The sequence below is a fragment of the Sparus aurata genome, chromosome 20 (genome assembly GCF_900880675.1).
Source record: "Sparus aurata chromosome 20, fSpaAur1.1, whole genome shotgun sequence".
Taxonomy (NCBI): domain Eukaryota; kingdom Metazoa; phylum Chordata; class Actinopteri; order Spariformes; family Sparidae; genus Sparus; species Sparus aurata.
The window spans coordinates 21,818,223-21,832,620 of NC_044206.1; the positions used below are offsets into that span (position 1 = coordinate 21,818,223).

Genomic DNA, 14,398 nt, shown 5'->3' on the forward strand with positions numbered 1-14,398 from the left:
AATATATTACTCTATGCAGACAGTAATTAATTCAATATGAAGGTAACTAGTAATATGTAATACATTGCATCTTTAAAGTAACTTGCCCAACACTGTTTATCCATGATTTGGCTTTGAAATGCTTCAGACAAAAAACAAGCTTAAAAGATAAAATTCCTCCAAGCACATATCACTGCGTCGGCTTTTATTTTGAAAAGAGATGACATAGCGGAAGTAAACAGTAATCACGTTACAACCCGGAAGAATTGCCTTTCTCTGATTAACGTTTGAATAGCCAAGAATGACCAATTTATCTGGCGAAGAAACGATTAAAGGCGATGCTGCCGACACCGTGCAGCCTCTGATATTCATATTAGCGTGTTAATCCTCGGCTCCGGAGCGAGAGGCGGTCGAGTGTGAGCAGCAACGCCCTGATGCCAGCCAGCCTCCCCGTCGGAGAAAAATATCTTCGCTCTGTTTACAAATCGGCTGAGAGAAATCGCCTCCCCGCAGTGTATCGTTAGCTAATCGTGCGGTTGTGTGTGTTTTACAGACGGAAGAAAAACATGGCTGAACTGCATGTTGTGGAACCGAGCGGTACTGGCACCATAGAGCAGCCCGAGCACCGCGACGTCCGGGGCTCCGTGCGCCTGGCTTCGCCCACTCTCATGGTTCCGCCGCGGAGCAGCCAGCTCAGTCCCGGCGGGGTGTCGAGCGGCAGCGGCGGACGCTCGGTGTTCGGGTTCCCGGTGAAGAGCAACCCGAGCTCCCCGTCCGAACCGGTGGACAAGCCGGGCTCGCGCTGGGTTCGACTCAACGTCGGTGGGACCTACTTCATCACGACCAAACAGACGCTGTGTAGGGACCCAAAATCGTTCCTGTTCCGCCTGTGTCAAGAGGACCCGGACCTGGACTCTGACAAAGTGAGTGCACAAAGTCTCAACACGGGCCCGGCTCGAATCACCTGTTTTAAACATCAAATAGACCCCCAAAAAATCAAGAAAAATGTGTGTTTAGACCTGGTTTCCATCATGAGAATTTGTGGGAAATTAATTGTCCATTTGTCTCAATAATAATATGATTTTTAATCATTACTTCCACTTATTCACCATCATAGTATAAGTAGGGATGCACGATATATATGGAACAGATCAATTATTGGCCTGATAATGGAAAATTGACATTATCGGTTATCGGCAGGTCATTTAAGCCGATAATAAAAAGCCAAATTGCTTGTGTCGACTTAACAAGTGCAGCATCTGCACACAGCATGTGGTGGAATGCACCTTTAATATTGTGTTGTGAGCAGCCAGTAAACACAGAGATGAAGATAAACAACAACAAACAAACAAACACGCTGTGTTCATGCTCATAACATCAAACTGCTGCACCTGTGTAGAGCCTCGCGATGTAGACAAGAGTCACACCTGAGAACACAACACGAGGTAAAAGTCATGAAGTTAAAACATGAAATCTCATCACAGCTCTGGAATATTTTTACTCACTACGTCTGAGCCTTTCTTACATCAGGTGTGCGTGAAAAAGCATAAAAATGTTCGTTTTTATTATCGGTGGTTTATCCGTATCGGCCAAGAGAGTCAGGTGATTATCGGTTATTGTATCGGTATCGTGCATCCCTAAATATCAATATATCGTGATGTTATCGTAAATGTAGAGCTGCAACGATTAATGGATTTGTTGTCAGCTATCAGATCAATCACCAGCTATTTTGACAGTCGATAAACGGGTTTAAGTATATTTTTAAGAAAGAAAGTCAACATTTTCTGATTCCAGCTTCTTAAATGTGAATATTTTCTGGTTTATTTTCTCTACGACAGTAAACTGAATATATTTGTGTAGCGGAAATGGAAATATTCAAGTAAAAACAAAGTCACAGTTCAACGCGCGTTTAGATCAATGTCAGTGTTTCTTTGACATAATTCTTTACCTCTTGTGTTTTGTCCATTTTGCTAAATTGAAAACACATTTTGAGGCATTGCTTCAGTTACAGGTGGACGATATGGTTGAAATCATTAACCTGATATTAATTGGCTCTTCCCGATACCAACACCAGAATAAGAAGATATATATATAAATATATATATAACTTAACAGATTGTCTTGAAATGACAATAATATCATTATCACAAGTATTTCTGTGCAGGCCAAGGACAATTATGGCTGTTTCACTTAATTTGCAAGCGATTTTCTTTATTTTAATAGATTTTTTGTCCGACCAGCAGTCAAAAACTCAAAGATATTTAATATGCAACAATATAAAACAGAGAAAAGCAGCAAGTCGTCACATTAGAGAAGAAAAGTTTCGGTATTTTTGCTTTGAAACGATCAGTCGATTATGAGAATAATTTCCAGTGAAGTTTCTGTGCATCCAGGAATCAGTCGTTGATAAATACTGCAGCTCTCAGCTGTCTCCTGCAGTGTTTTACAGCCTGACACAAAGTCAAACCTCTGCTAACGCCATGAAAAATTAAACCTGTTCCATGACATAAAACATTAACTCTCTTATTGTTTCTAAATGTAGCACTTGAAGCAGCGCAGCATATTCGACGATGCTGATGCACTTGCACGTGATTCGTGCGAGTCCTGGGACGGTATCCACACAGCTGAGTGCACGTTTTTGTGAGTCGCTTTGGTTAAAAGCTTCGGCTAAATAGATGTAATGTACTTCACCTTCAGGGGGAAAGAGCACAGCCTTTATTTCCAAGTATTTTATTCTGTTTGCTGCAAGTGTTCATGGTGCGACAGTGAGGACAAACCAAAACCAGAGAGCTTGAAAAAAATCATATCCCTTTTGATGAAGTAATTTAAAATTGAGCTGCAATGATTTCTTGCTTAGTTGTCCAGTATTAAATTCATCACCAACAAAATGTCAAAATATCTCTGATTCCAGCTTCTTACATGTGAATATGTTCTGGTTACTTCCTCCTCTGTGACAGTGAACTGAATATCTCTGGGTTGTAGACAAAACAAGACAATTCAGGACGACAACTTGGGCTTTAGGAAACATTTAATCGACCAAACGACTCGATTATTTGAGAAAGTTATTGAAAATGATCGTTAGTTGCAGCCTTAATCAAAGAAATGACACGACTCAACTGTAACTTTTAAAAGTGTCTGTCAGGCTGGTAACGAGGCATTGGCTTTTGAAAATATGGTTGCTATATTTTGTAATTTCTGCAGTTGTACATCAGTTTAATAATAAAGAATGTTACATAAAATCATTTTTAAAAGCTTTATTACAGTAACTGAACAAAATTCTTTGTATCTCGTGTTTAATCGGACAATTTACATAATTTTAATCTTAAGTGTTCTCGACTTATCGACTGCAACAGCAACATGAAAGCAGTATTTCGATATCACTTGGGTAGTAAAATTTAAAAAATGGCACTGAAATCAACAAAAGGCAGAGAATTTCTTTTGCCAGTTTTAAGTTCACTGTCGTGTCGTGATTAATATGTTCTGAGCAGGATGTTTAAAAAGTTGCAGCGAAACACAATTTTGTCCACCAACTCAACTCAAACTTCTCTCTGGACATTATCCAACTTAACGTTTAGCGAACCTGATCCAAGAGTGAGAACAAACTGAATCCTCCTCACTTTTATTTTGGCACAAGGTACATTATTTTTTCAGTGTGGGTTAAATGCATCGTTAAAGTCTCCCTGGAAAAATCTCACCTGGTCGCCCATGAACGCTCAATGTAGATGGAATCAACGACAACAAACACTTTTCAAAGTCTTACATGAGATACTTCGGCTATCTTGTGCAAAGATGAACAAACTCACTTATTTACAAATCTGTCAGTGTTCGGAGATTTCTTTTTGGACGTTGCTGGAATTTGTGCCGATTATTTCTTTCCAACAGTCTTGTGTGTATTTATACTTCCAAGTGCATTGAAATTGAGTTCCTTTCTTTGTTCTGCATTTAATTCATCCATCTGGGTTAGTAGGATTGAATTTATTGAGTCTAGTTCTACTGTTAATAGACAATGTTTACCTTTAATAACTTGGCTTTTCCCATTTCTGCTTGATCTCTCTGAAGATCCTCCATCCACACCAGCCTTTTACTATTTGAGGATTCTCTTCCCACTTTCCATAAACTTTCCACTAGTATGGGGGTTTGATTGCAAGTTGCAAGTTCCTCAGTTATCCTGATCTAATATGAACCCTTAATGTGTTCCTCCAGGACGAGACAGGAGCCTACCTGATCGACAGGGACCCCACATACTTCGGCCCCATCCTGAATTACCTGCGGCACGGAAAGCTGATCATGGATAAAAATCTGGCTGAGGAAGGTAAAACGTTTTGTTACATTCTTCTCCTAATCTGTCTGTAAATTTAGGGACCAAACAATGAAGTCTGACGATCCGTTCCTTGTCTGTGTGTCAGGTGTTCTCGAGGAAGCCGAGTTCTACAACATCGCGTCTCTGGTGCGGCTGGTTAAAGAAAGGATACGGGACAACGAGAACCGGACATCTCAGGTACAGAATACAGACCAGAACGATGGGAGCAGGTCAGACGACCGAGAATAGAATACATTTGTTCACCAGACTGGTACTAATACAACCAAAAATAGCTTTTTTTTTTTGTTTGTGTGTTCGGATCATTGATGTTGTTTTGTGTGTGTGTGCTCCTGTCGTGTCTCTCAGGGCCCCGTGAAGCATGTGTACCGGGTACTACAGTGCCAAGAGGAGGAACTCACACAGATGGTCTCAACCATGTCGGACGGTTGGAAGTTTGAGCAGGTGCTGAAAATACAGCTTTTTTTTTCTCTCTTGTCAGGTTTTAGTTTATGCTTTAGTGGTTTCAAAGCTCCAGTTTTGAGAAAAAAACAACATCTAAAGTCACAGAATTCTGAGATATTTATAAGTAAAAGCCAGCAAATTGTTTTATAAAGATGTTTAGATTTAGAGTTTAAAGCATCGATATAATTTTATTTTCGACTGAGATGTCAGTATTGGAAAAAGCACTGATAGCTGGCATGGTGCGTCTGCTCATATTTAAGGCTGCTACTTATTAAATCCCTTGTGTCTTGATTAATCTGCAGATTATTTTGTGTAAATCACAAAAACAATCCAATATGTTACCTCTTGGGTCTGGAGGTGACGCCTTCAAATTGCTCATTTTGTGCAACCAACAGTCCAAAACCCGAAGAGATTCAATTTATTATCGCACTCAGGAGACTTCATTATCACAGACTATTAACAGTTGGAACCACCGCAGAAGCAAGAGCCAAGAAAATGTTGGCATTTTGGTCAAAAAAAATTAAATAAATACTTGGCTGTTCTAATGTAGCTGGATCAAATATGTTATTTATTAAAAAAGTGATGTATCTGCACGATGGGCTACAAAATGTTTCAGTTCTTCACCTGATTAGTGAAAATGCAGCTCAAAGTTTGCTTAAAGCTGCTCATAAAACAGGTCTGTATTTAAACCATGAACAATTTTATATTTTCATCAGTTAAAGGGACAGTTCATCCTAAAATAATGATCCATCTAGATTGATTAGGTGTGATTTGCCGAGTTTTAGGGACCTGAGAGACCATAGAGATTTCTGCATTTTCTCCAGTGTAATCTAACCAGATGGCACTCGGCACTAAAAAAAAAAACATTTAAAGCCGACAAGGACGACATTAATGTTTACATCCCACACTGTCACGAGTATGAGCCTCTCATCCAAAAAGAATCAACATCATTACCAGTTAGTCTGTTGATGATGATCTTGGTCAAATGATTCATTTCTTTTTGCCTATAAAATGTCTGTTACATATGACAGGAGTTGATGGAGATATCCTGAGAGTTCTTATTATATCCAATCAAAAGCCTCAGAAATATTGAATATATAAAGATATTTCTAACCTAGAAAAGCAAAATAAGAAAGAAAGACAAATCTGTAAAAATAAAATGTGTACCCAGAATATAGAATATATGTAATTCAGAGAACTGTAGATATTTCTCCGGCTGACACAACCTTACAAGTTCTCGTCTTTCGCCTTCTTTCCGCAGCTCATTAGTATCGGCTCCTCTTATAACTACGGCAACGAGGACCAGGCGGAGTTTCTATGTGTAGTTTCCCGGGAACTCAACAACTCCACCAACGGCATCGTCATCGAGCCCACTGAGAAGGCCAAGGTGAGAAATCTGCTGAACATGAGTCACGTCAAACCACGAGGCTGCCGATATTCTATATTTATTCTATATTTTTGTTATAATGATCAAATCCGGTGAAAAGACCCGAACCAACTCCGAATTGATGACTGAACGCCTGACAGCCCTGAACTTGGGAACCAAACGTGTATCAATCCACAGCAGGAAATAGTCCCCAACAAACGCACTGCTTCATCCTGTTTGAGTAACATTTGCTAAAAAACAGCATCCGGTTGATTCAGGAAATTACCAACGCCTTTGTTGATGAAACTATTTAATTGTGAGGTGTTAACAGATTTACACGGTCAGTAGGAATTTGAGAGCCACAGACAGGAAGTCAGGACGTTTTGAGAGAAAGACTAAATCATCGCTGGTTCTGGTCTTTTCATGGGGTTTGTTGAAAATGGGAAAAATATAAAATATCACCAGTAGAAGCTGAAAATAACGATTGTTTTCTTTAGTCTATAAAAAGGTTATCATTACTTTTCACCAACATATCAATAGCCAAAGACACTTACAATTTTCTGAACCAGAAAACATGAGGAATGTTTGTTTAATTAATGACTTCAGTGGTCACAGCAGCTTTATACTTTGATAGCATGAAGAAAATGATAATAATGGTAATTATAATAAAAGCTGGATAATCAGACGAACATAATCAGGAATTATAGCAACAGAAACAAGCAAAACTAAAACCAAGTCGGGGTAAGTTAAGCTTGGAAATTACAGTATTTCTTTCTTTGAATATGCTGTTTTTCCACCTCAGCATTAGTTTTAGACAATTTTGTATGAACACAATTATTAGTAATAAGAAAATAAAGAACTATGATTCATGTATGGTTCTGTTACTCTCAGGAACAGGTATTTTCAGGTCACAAAGGGTTTTATTTTTGCGAGGCACATGGATATTTCCTGGGAAACATTGTCAATACATTTGAACTTGGAGCATGTAACACTATATGATGTGGACCCATTGTGTTTCTAACTACTCTGCAGGATTATTTTGGCATTATGAATAAATAATTCAGTGTGTTCAAACTCCTACAGATCAGTGACAGAAGCATTTGCTGAGCTTTTCGACTGTTTGGGGGGGAAATTCACCGTTACCTTCCAAAAGAGACGAACACATTGCTTTTAGTCCGAATGGATCGACAACAGTTTAGGATTGACTTTCACTGTGATGGCGTTTGAGGATAACTTAACATGAATTTTCAGGAGTGGTAACAGGTCAGAAGTCACTGATTGTTCAAGCTTTATCTCTTCAGGTAGATTGATTCAAAGCACCTGATGGAAAAAGCACAGTCACCTTAAGATTTAAACCTCGACTTTGGAACGGGAAGATTCAAAAGAAATAAGTCTGCATCAGTTGAAGACTTACAGGTGTTTCTGTGGTTTTTACTGACATATTTGTATTTTTCCTTCTGCCCTCACAGATCCTTCAAGAGCGAGGCTCGCGGATGTGAAGAGACCCTGAGCTAAATAACACTTAATCAACAAAAAAACAAAACAATAACATGAACATTTTCTCCAGTTTATCATCGAGATCCGTGAGTTTACCCTCCACCCCACCTCCCTGCCATCATCGCCATCGCCCTCCTTCCCTCCTCCTCTGGTGTGCCTTTCCACAGCGGGGGCTCCCCAACGCCCCCCTCTCCTCCAGTGCTGCAACACGACCCCGACTCGTCTCCGCATTTCGTCTCCTCCACCATCGCAGGCTGTGGAACACTTCAGGGGGAGTTTAAAAGGGAATACAAGAGAGTGCTTTTTTTCCTCATAGCAGCTTTCTGATGGTCAGTGTCACTGCGGTGCAGGCTACAGTGCTGATTGTAGCCCCTTATTGTTGTCAGTGCATGGACGCCCAGCACAGAGCTACTATAAGTCATTATCATCTGCGTTGTCATCATCAGGACAGGATATTTCCTCTCTCTTATGCGTTTGGCTCTGTCAACTTAGCAGAAATCTCCTCAGGACTCACAAAGGACATAAAGGAATGAACACAACTCCACTGACTGAGCCTCTCTCTCTCTTTACCCCCCAATTTGTTCGCGGAGCGAGGGGTTGCCGCCCGCCGCCTCCCTCTCTGCGCTCCTCGCTGATGTTTGCGGTAGGTCGAGGAACAACAAACCGAAACCAGGACCTGGAGGGTGAGACGGACGCATGAGCCAGCCTGGCGCAGCATCTTTCCTCCACTCTGCTGAGTCTTGAGAAACATCCTTAAATAAGTGAGAAGCGTTCATCATACAGACGCCATTTCTTGGTTCGGCACAACGGCGTCCGACTCCTGCCGCTTCCTGTCTTCGGGCTCGATCTGGTCTGTCCTCCCAGGGAGAAAATGTGGGATATTTCCGCGCAAAAAAGAAAAAAGACTCAAAGAGACAACACCTGTGTACAATTTGTCAAGGCATGTGAGGAATCTATATAAATCTATATAGGCTACATGATGAAAATTATATGAAAAATTGAATGCAAATGGTGTAATTATTGATTTCTGTATCATAGTTGTCATATATTTACATATTCATATTTAAAACGATGGAGAGAAAAAAAAAACTATATCATTTTTCACGACCAGTTTTCCTGAAGGTTTTCCCGCCCGGTGACATGGATGCGAGTACACCTGTATGCAGTGCCTCTCTGCTTTCTGTCCATGACTGAAATATCACACGTTTTTTCAGCTGCACGTTTTTCTGTAGTGTTCCTCAAAAAAACAACAAACTCTTAGGGTATCCTACTTTCTCTTGCATATCTTAAAATTGTAATTAGGGATAAAGGAAAACTACTGTCGTTGCCGTTTGTCCAGACAAAGTGTGGCGTGGCGGGATTGGACTGTGGCCAGTTTGTATGCTGCCTCAAAGACACCCTCCCCCCTTTCTCTCTCTCTCTCTTTCACCCCGGCCTTGTGCGACTCTCATGCCAACGTTCACCCCCTTCGCAGCTGCCTCTTTCACACCCAGATGACTTGTCTTGTCTTACATTCTGCAGCACTTGTAGCAACTGTGGCGCAAGCTGAATTGTACTCCTCACGCTTCAAGGCCTGAGATACCTGAGCCTACGTTATATCACAGAAATTCACATACCTGTAAGTGAACCTGGCAGATGGCAAGTGTCTTCAGAGAAAAAGCCTTTTATTTCAGATGTTGATGTGTGACTTTTTGTTTTTATGTGCCAGCAGATGCGTACCAACTTGGCTGAAGTGTATTTCTCTCGAGATATACTTGACGTCAAGTTTCTCTATGATGGAGATGTTTTTAAGACTTGTAACAACATTGGAGCAAACATGTCATGTAGGAGGCGTGTCACATCTTCAACTCTGAAACATTGAATCATTTTCAAATATCCAAAGTGAGTGAAATTTAAAAAGCAGTAAAACTCAATTGGCCTCTACTTCAAATGTGCGTTAACCGAAAGTAACAAGAGCTGAAATGGTCGGTCAATTAACTGATCAGTCGATTGACAGAAAACTAATCTGCAAGTGTAGCAACCTTAACTTACTTTTCTTTGTTTATATTATTGTAAATTTAGTATTTTGGGGGTTTGGATCTGATAAAACACGGCATTTGAAAATGTGGAAACATTTATTGAGCCCCTAAAGTCCTGTAAAATTATATTTTTCATCTTGTGTACTCAAGATTTGATGTATTCCTAAAAGATCCATGATTTTTTTCCCCCCCATGTTCCAGAACTGGTTCTCACAAGTTATGAATAACACGTGGGCATCTGTTATTGTCTTGATCCCACAAGATTCCCAACTTTTCCCCCAAAACCAAAGCATGAGGACACCAATTATCATTTTGTACCCGGAAGAAACCTAACTTGTTCCCAGAACCCACCATGATGCCTTCAGATTTCTTGTTTCCTTCCACCAACAGTCGAAAACCCCAAAATATTCAAGATCTAATTATCTGAAACAGAGTCAGAAGAGCCAATCTTTCAGTTTGAAATTCTTAAACCAGTGTTTTTGTTTTGTTTTTTTGGTAAAAAGCTTAAAACAGTTAAAAAGAAAACTCTCTGTTGATCAACTAATCAGTTAGCTGACTAACCGTTTCACTACTTCGCCCTACAAAATTGACAGTGTCAACACTTGTGACTTCAATGTTGTTACCGGTGTAAATGCAGCCTTGTCATACGATCGACTTAAGACAAAGTTTGAGCCATACTTACACATATCGGACGGAGAATTGAAACATCTCCTTGTCGCCCATCGTGCAGACTGAACTCACATTTTAATCACTGTCCCTAAAAGCCGAGGGGCGTCGGATCTTTATCATGGATCACTTTGATCACCCGTCTTTGTATAAAGAACATATTTGATGCAGTTATGTTATATCAAGCATGAACTAAAAAGAATGCGTTTAACCAGAAAAAAAAAGAAACTGTACCTTTGCTGTTGTCATGCTCCCTGACCGTCGTTCAAGTCAGGCCTCCGAGCTCAAACTTTGATGTGACTTCTTCTTTGTTTTGTTTTCTTTTTCCTCTCAGCTGCGTGTTGTGCAGTTTTATTCTGCTAATCTGAGTCGTGAGCAGACCGTGCGCTGCTTAAAATGCCCAAACGTCTCATTGAGGAGCACTTTTTTTCTCCCTTGTTGTTCTCTGGGCCTTTGCAAAGCACCTTGGGTGTTGTTTCCCCTTCGTCTGTGTCCAGTGTTGTGCCTTTGACCTGTGTTGTGCACAGTTGTTTCCCCTCTTATCATGAGGTGCCTCTCATACCTTAAAAAAGCCACGAGGCACCTAACCTGAGGTACAATGTATAATGCGGTCTCTAGCTTGTTTTCTATTGTTAGTGTTTCAGTGAGAGGCAAGCCAAACAAATCCATCGTCCCCTGTGTTATTTTATGTTTTACGATACCGACAAACTGAAAACGATTAACAGCTGCTTTCTTTGTGCCATTGCTTTTTTGAGCTAAATCCACCCACAATCCCTTACACAAAATTAATGTCCGAATCTGCTGTGAACACTTGTGCGGGTTGGCATTGTGTTTACTGTACTACCAAATGGGAGGGAAGCAGGGAGCAATCGACAGCAGGAAGACCAGACAAAGCAGGTTTCCCTCCTCTGCTTGGATCTTCTTTTAGTAAAACTCCAGCAGTGCACTTGTTAGCGGAGAGCGATTTGACTATAACCTTGCCGTCACTTGGCTTCTTTTTTTTTCTTGAGTTGCATGCTGAAGCCATAACTAACGATTCCATTTTTAGATGTGTTTAATCAACCTTTAAAGCACTTATACTGTACCTGTCACCTTTGTGAACCCACTTTTATCTTGCCTTGGTTGCACAGTTCAGTGGTTCCCAATCTAAGGGTCCTTAAGATGGTTAACAAGATATATATGCCAAGAAAAAATAAAATATATATATATTTCTGTGCTTTTCCCCCCATCCTCTAGTGATTGCATTAGCTGTGCTAGATCGGAAAATCTCAACAACTATGAAATTTTAGACGGACATTATCCCCAGAGGATGAACCCTTCTGAACTTGGTCATGTCAATGTTAGCATGTTAATATGCTAAACTAAGATGGTGAACATTGTTAACATTGTATCTGCTAAACATCAATTACATTAGCATTGTCAATGTGAGCATGTTAGCGTGTTGATGTTAATGTTTAGCCCAACGCATCGCTGTTCTACATAATGTAATTCTCCTGTCACCTTGTTTTGTGCTGATGGATAAAATGTTAACATGCTAAATGTTTTATCTGCTGAACATAAACATGTCGGCATGTTAATGTTAGCTTCTAGCACGCAACACTGCCCCCAAGTAAATGCTGAAAGTCATTAGCATAACTGTACACTCTTGTAATCTTGTTATGTGTTAATAGATAAAATGTTAGCATGCTAACACACAAGAGTTTGTTTATTAACAAGGTTAAAGTTATACCATGTTAGCATTCTTACACTCAAAGGAAAGTTGGTCAGTGATGTAAAGATTATGTTTGCTAAACAGAAACTTGTTAGCATGCTGATGTTTGCCTTTAGCAAGCAACACTGCCCCTGAGTACACTCATCACAGTGCCAGCATAATTGTACACTTGTTGTCTTGTTATGTGCTAATAGATTCAATTTTTACCATTATTTTTCTTCTTTGTCAACATACTAACACTCACAAGAAAGTTGGTTTGTAAGTTTTTTTAAAAAAATGTATCCTGCTAAACATGAGCATATTAGCAATTAGCAAGCAATACTGTCCCCAACTACAGCCTCAAAGAGCCACTAGCATAAATGTACACCTTTGTTATCCTGTTATGTGCTAATAGATAAAAATGTTAACACTCAAAAAGAACGTTGGTAAACAAGTTAAAGATTTTATCTGCGAAACATCAGCTTGTTAGCATGCTAATGTTAGTGTTTGGCAAGCAACACTGTTCTGCAGAGCCGCTAGCTTAACTGACCCTTGTCATCTGGTTATTAGCCTCGCTAGCAACATGGCTTTAGGTTTGGCTGGTCCTCTGACAGCAGAGACATGTCCTCCAGACTGTTGACTTTTTATGTAGCGCCGTCATCGCGTCTAATCTAGTTTGGTTTATGACCACCAGCAAAAGTAACGGCATTCCCATCAGCCTTAGCTGTGCTTTGTGCTTACTACTAATAGGTAACATATTAGCATGCTAACACGCAAAAGTAAATGGATTGATATGGTAGAAATGATATCATGTTAGCATGGTGATGTTAGCTTTTGGTACAGCCTGACATAAACACTAAAATGGCTGTAAATGCTTATTTCTTGTGAATTAGTAGAAAGTTTTACTTCCTGAGGAAATGAATAATTTAAAAAAGACGAGGAAACTTGGTTGAACTGGCCTCAGGGCTCACCAGAGTTTAGGAACCACTGATCTGGCTTAACTTTGCAAAGTGATTACCTGAACATTTGAATCAAGCACCCATTTTTCAAGACTTAAAAAAAAAAAAATGATATGACCATTATGGTTTTTACTTTCACCTGCACTAGTTAGTCTAAAGACAATAATGCAATTTTAACAAATCTGCAAAAAAAAAAAAAAAAAAAATGAAGAAAAAGAAATATATATCTCTGTTGTTTGGGCACGTGAAATCACGAGAGCATGCATTGTTTTAGAGATTATGATGTCGTGTACTGGATTTTGTCTGACCTCTGTGTTAGTGCAAAGTGTATGTGATGCATGGTGGGGGGGAGCAGAGGGAAGGCATGGCTCTGTGGTGTGTAGGTGTAGGTTTCTTGTGTGGAACAGTTGGTCTACAACTAGACATATTCTCTACTCACATGTTCTGTTTCTTTGTTGGTTTTTTTTGTATCTTTGTCATGTCAATTTTAACTTCAGAATTGCGAACTCTGAACGCAAATTAACCAACCAATCAAATTACAGACCACTCCCCCCCCCCCCACCCACCACCACCACCACCACCACCCTCCTCCTAACCTTGGTTTCTTTAGCATTTACGCAAAACCCCCCGCAGGTCGACACACGCAATGGATCATTTTGCCAGTTAATCTGTAAACACCTGCATGCGTTCGTGAACATGCACACCTGTACACTCATTTAGACGTATTGAAAAGTGTCACCTATTAACAGTTACTTTGTGTTCATTTATCAACAGTATTGATGTCAAATGTGAATATTGTTATTGGCGACCGTGGAGAAAATGTTTGGAAGCTGACGAAACATTTTGTCTGATTGTTTGTTTGTTTTCACTTTTATTTATTTTATATTTTTTGAATTTTGTCTACCAAATGTTGTTTCTTTACATGTAACAATTTTAACAAAACCCTGTCTGGTTTTTAATCATAAAAATGTGTCTGTGTTTTAAAAACTGCGGCTCGCTGACTGCTTGTTTGTTCGAAGCTGTGGCGTCAGAGGTTTCACCTAAATCCTCCTTTTGAAACGTGTTTAACCAGCATTTTTAGAGCTTACTGCGTAGTGAAGGTGAAAGGTCGACCACGTCACAGTGAATCACAAGACGAGATGTTCAGATAACACAAAGAGGGTGAGTGACATTTTGTTTATGCCGGTAAAATCATTAAATTATTCTTTATAAAAAGAAACAACTTAAAAACCATTTTCCCAGTGACACACCTCCAAACCTGGAAAAACAAACCTCAACTATACAGCAAGACACCTCTCAAGGTAACTGACTGATCAGTAAAATATTCAACCATTTTCTGATGATGATGATCAGAAAAAGGTGGTTTTGTTAATGGCAATTAATTAAATACACGTAAAGATGTACGACTTTGTCTTTAGTGCAGCATGTAATCTGCAAAGTAACTAGTACCTAAAGTGACCA

General features: G+C 39.8%; 1 protein-coding gene across 1 annotated transcript; it reads left to right on the top strand.

Moving 5' to 3' along the window:
- Positions 1–212: 212 nt before the first annotated feature.
- Positions 213–13,924, top strand: kctd2 (potassium channel tetramerization domain containing 2). The gene is made up of 6 exons (XM_030399465.1): positions 213–902; positions 4,183–4,291; positions 4,386–4,477; positions 4,646–4,741; positions 6,003–6,128; positions 7,577–13,924. Exons 1-6 carry the CDS (start codon positions 546–548, stop codon positions 7,604–7,606), a joined length of 810 nt encoding a protein of 269 aa, XP_030255325.1. The 5' UTR covers positions 213–545; the 3' UTR covers positions 7,607–13,924.
- Positions 13,925–14,398: the final 474 nt, after the last annotated feature.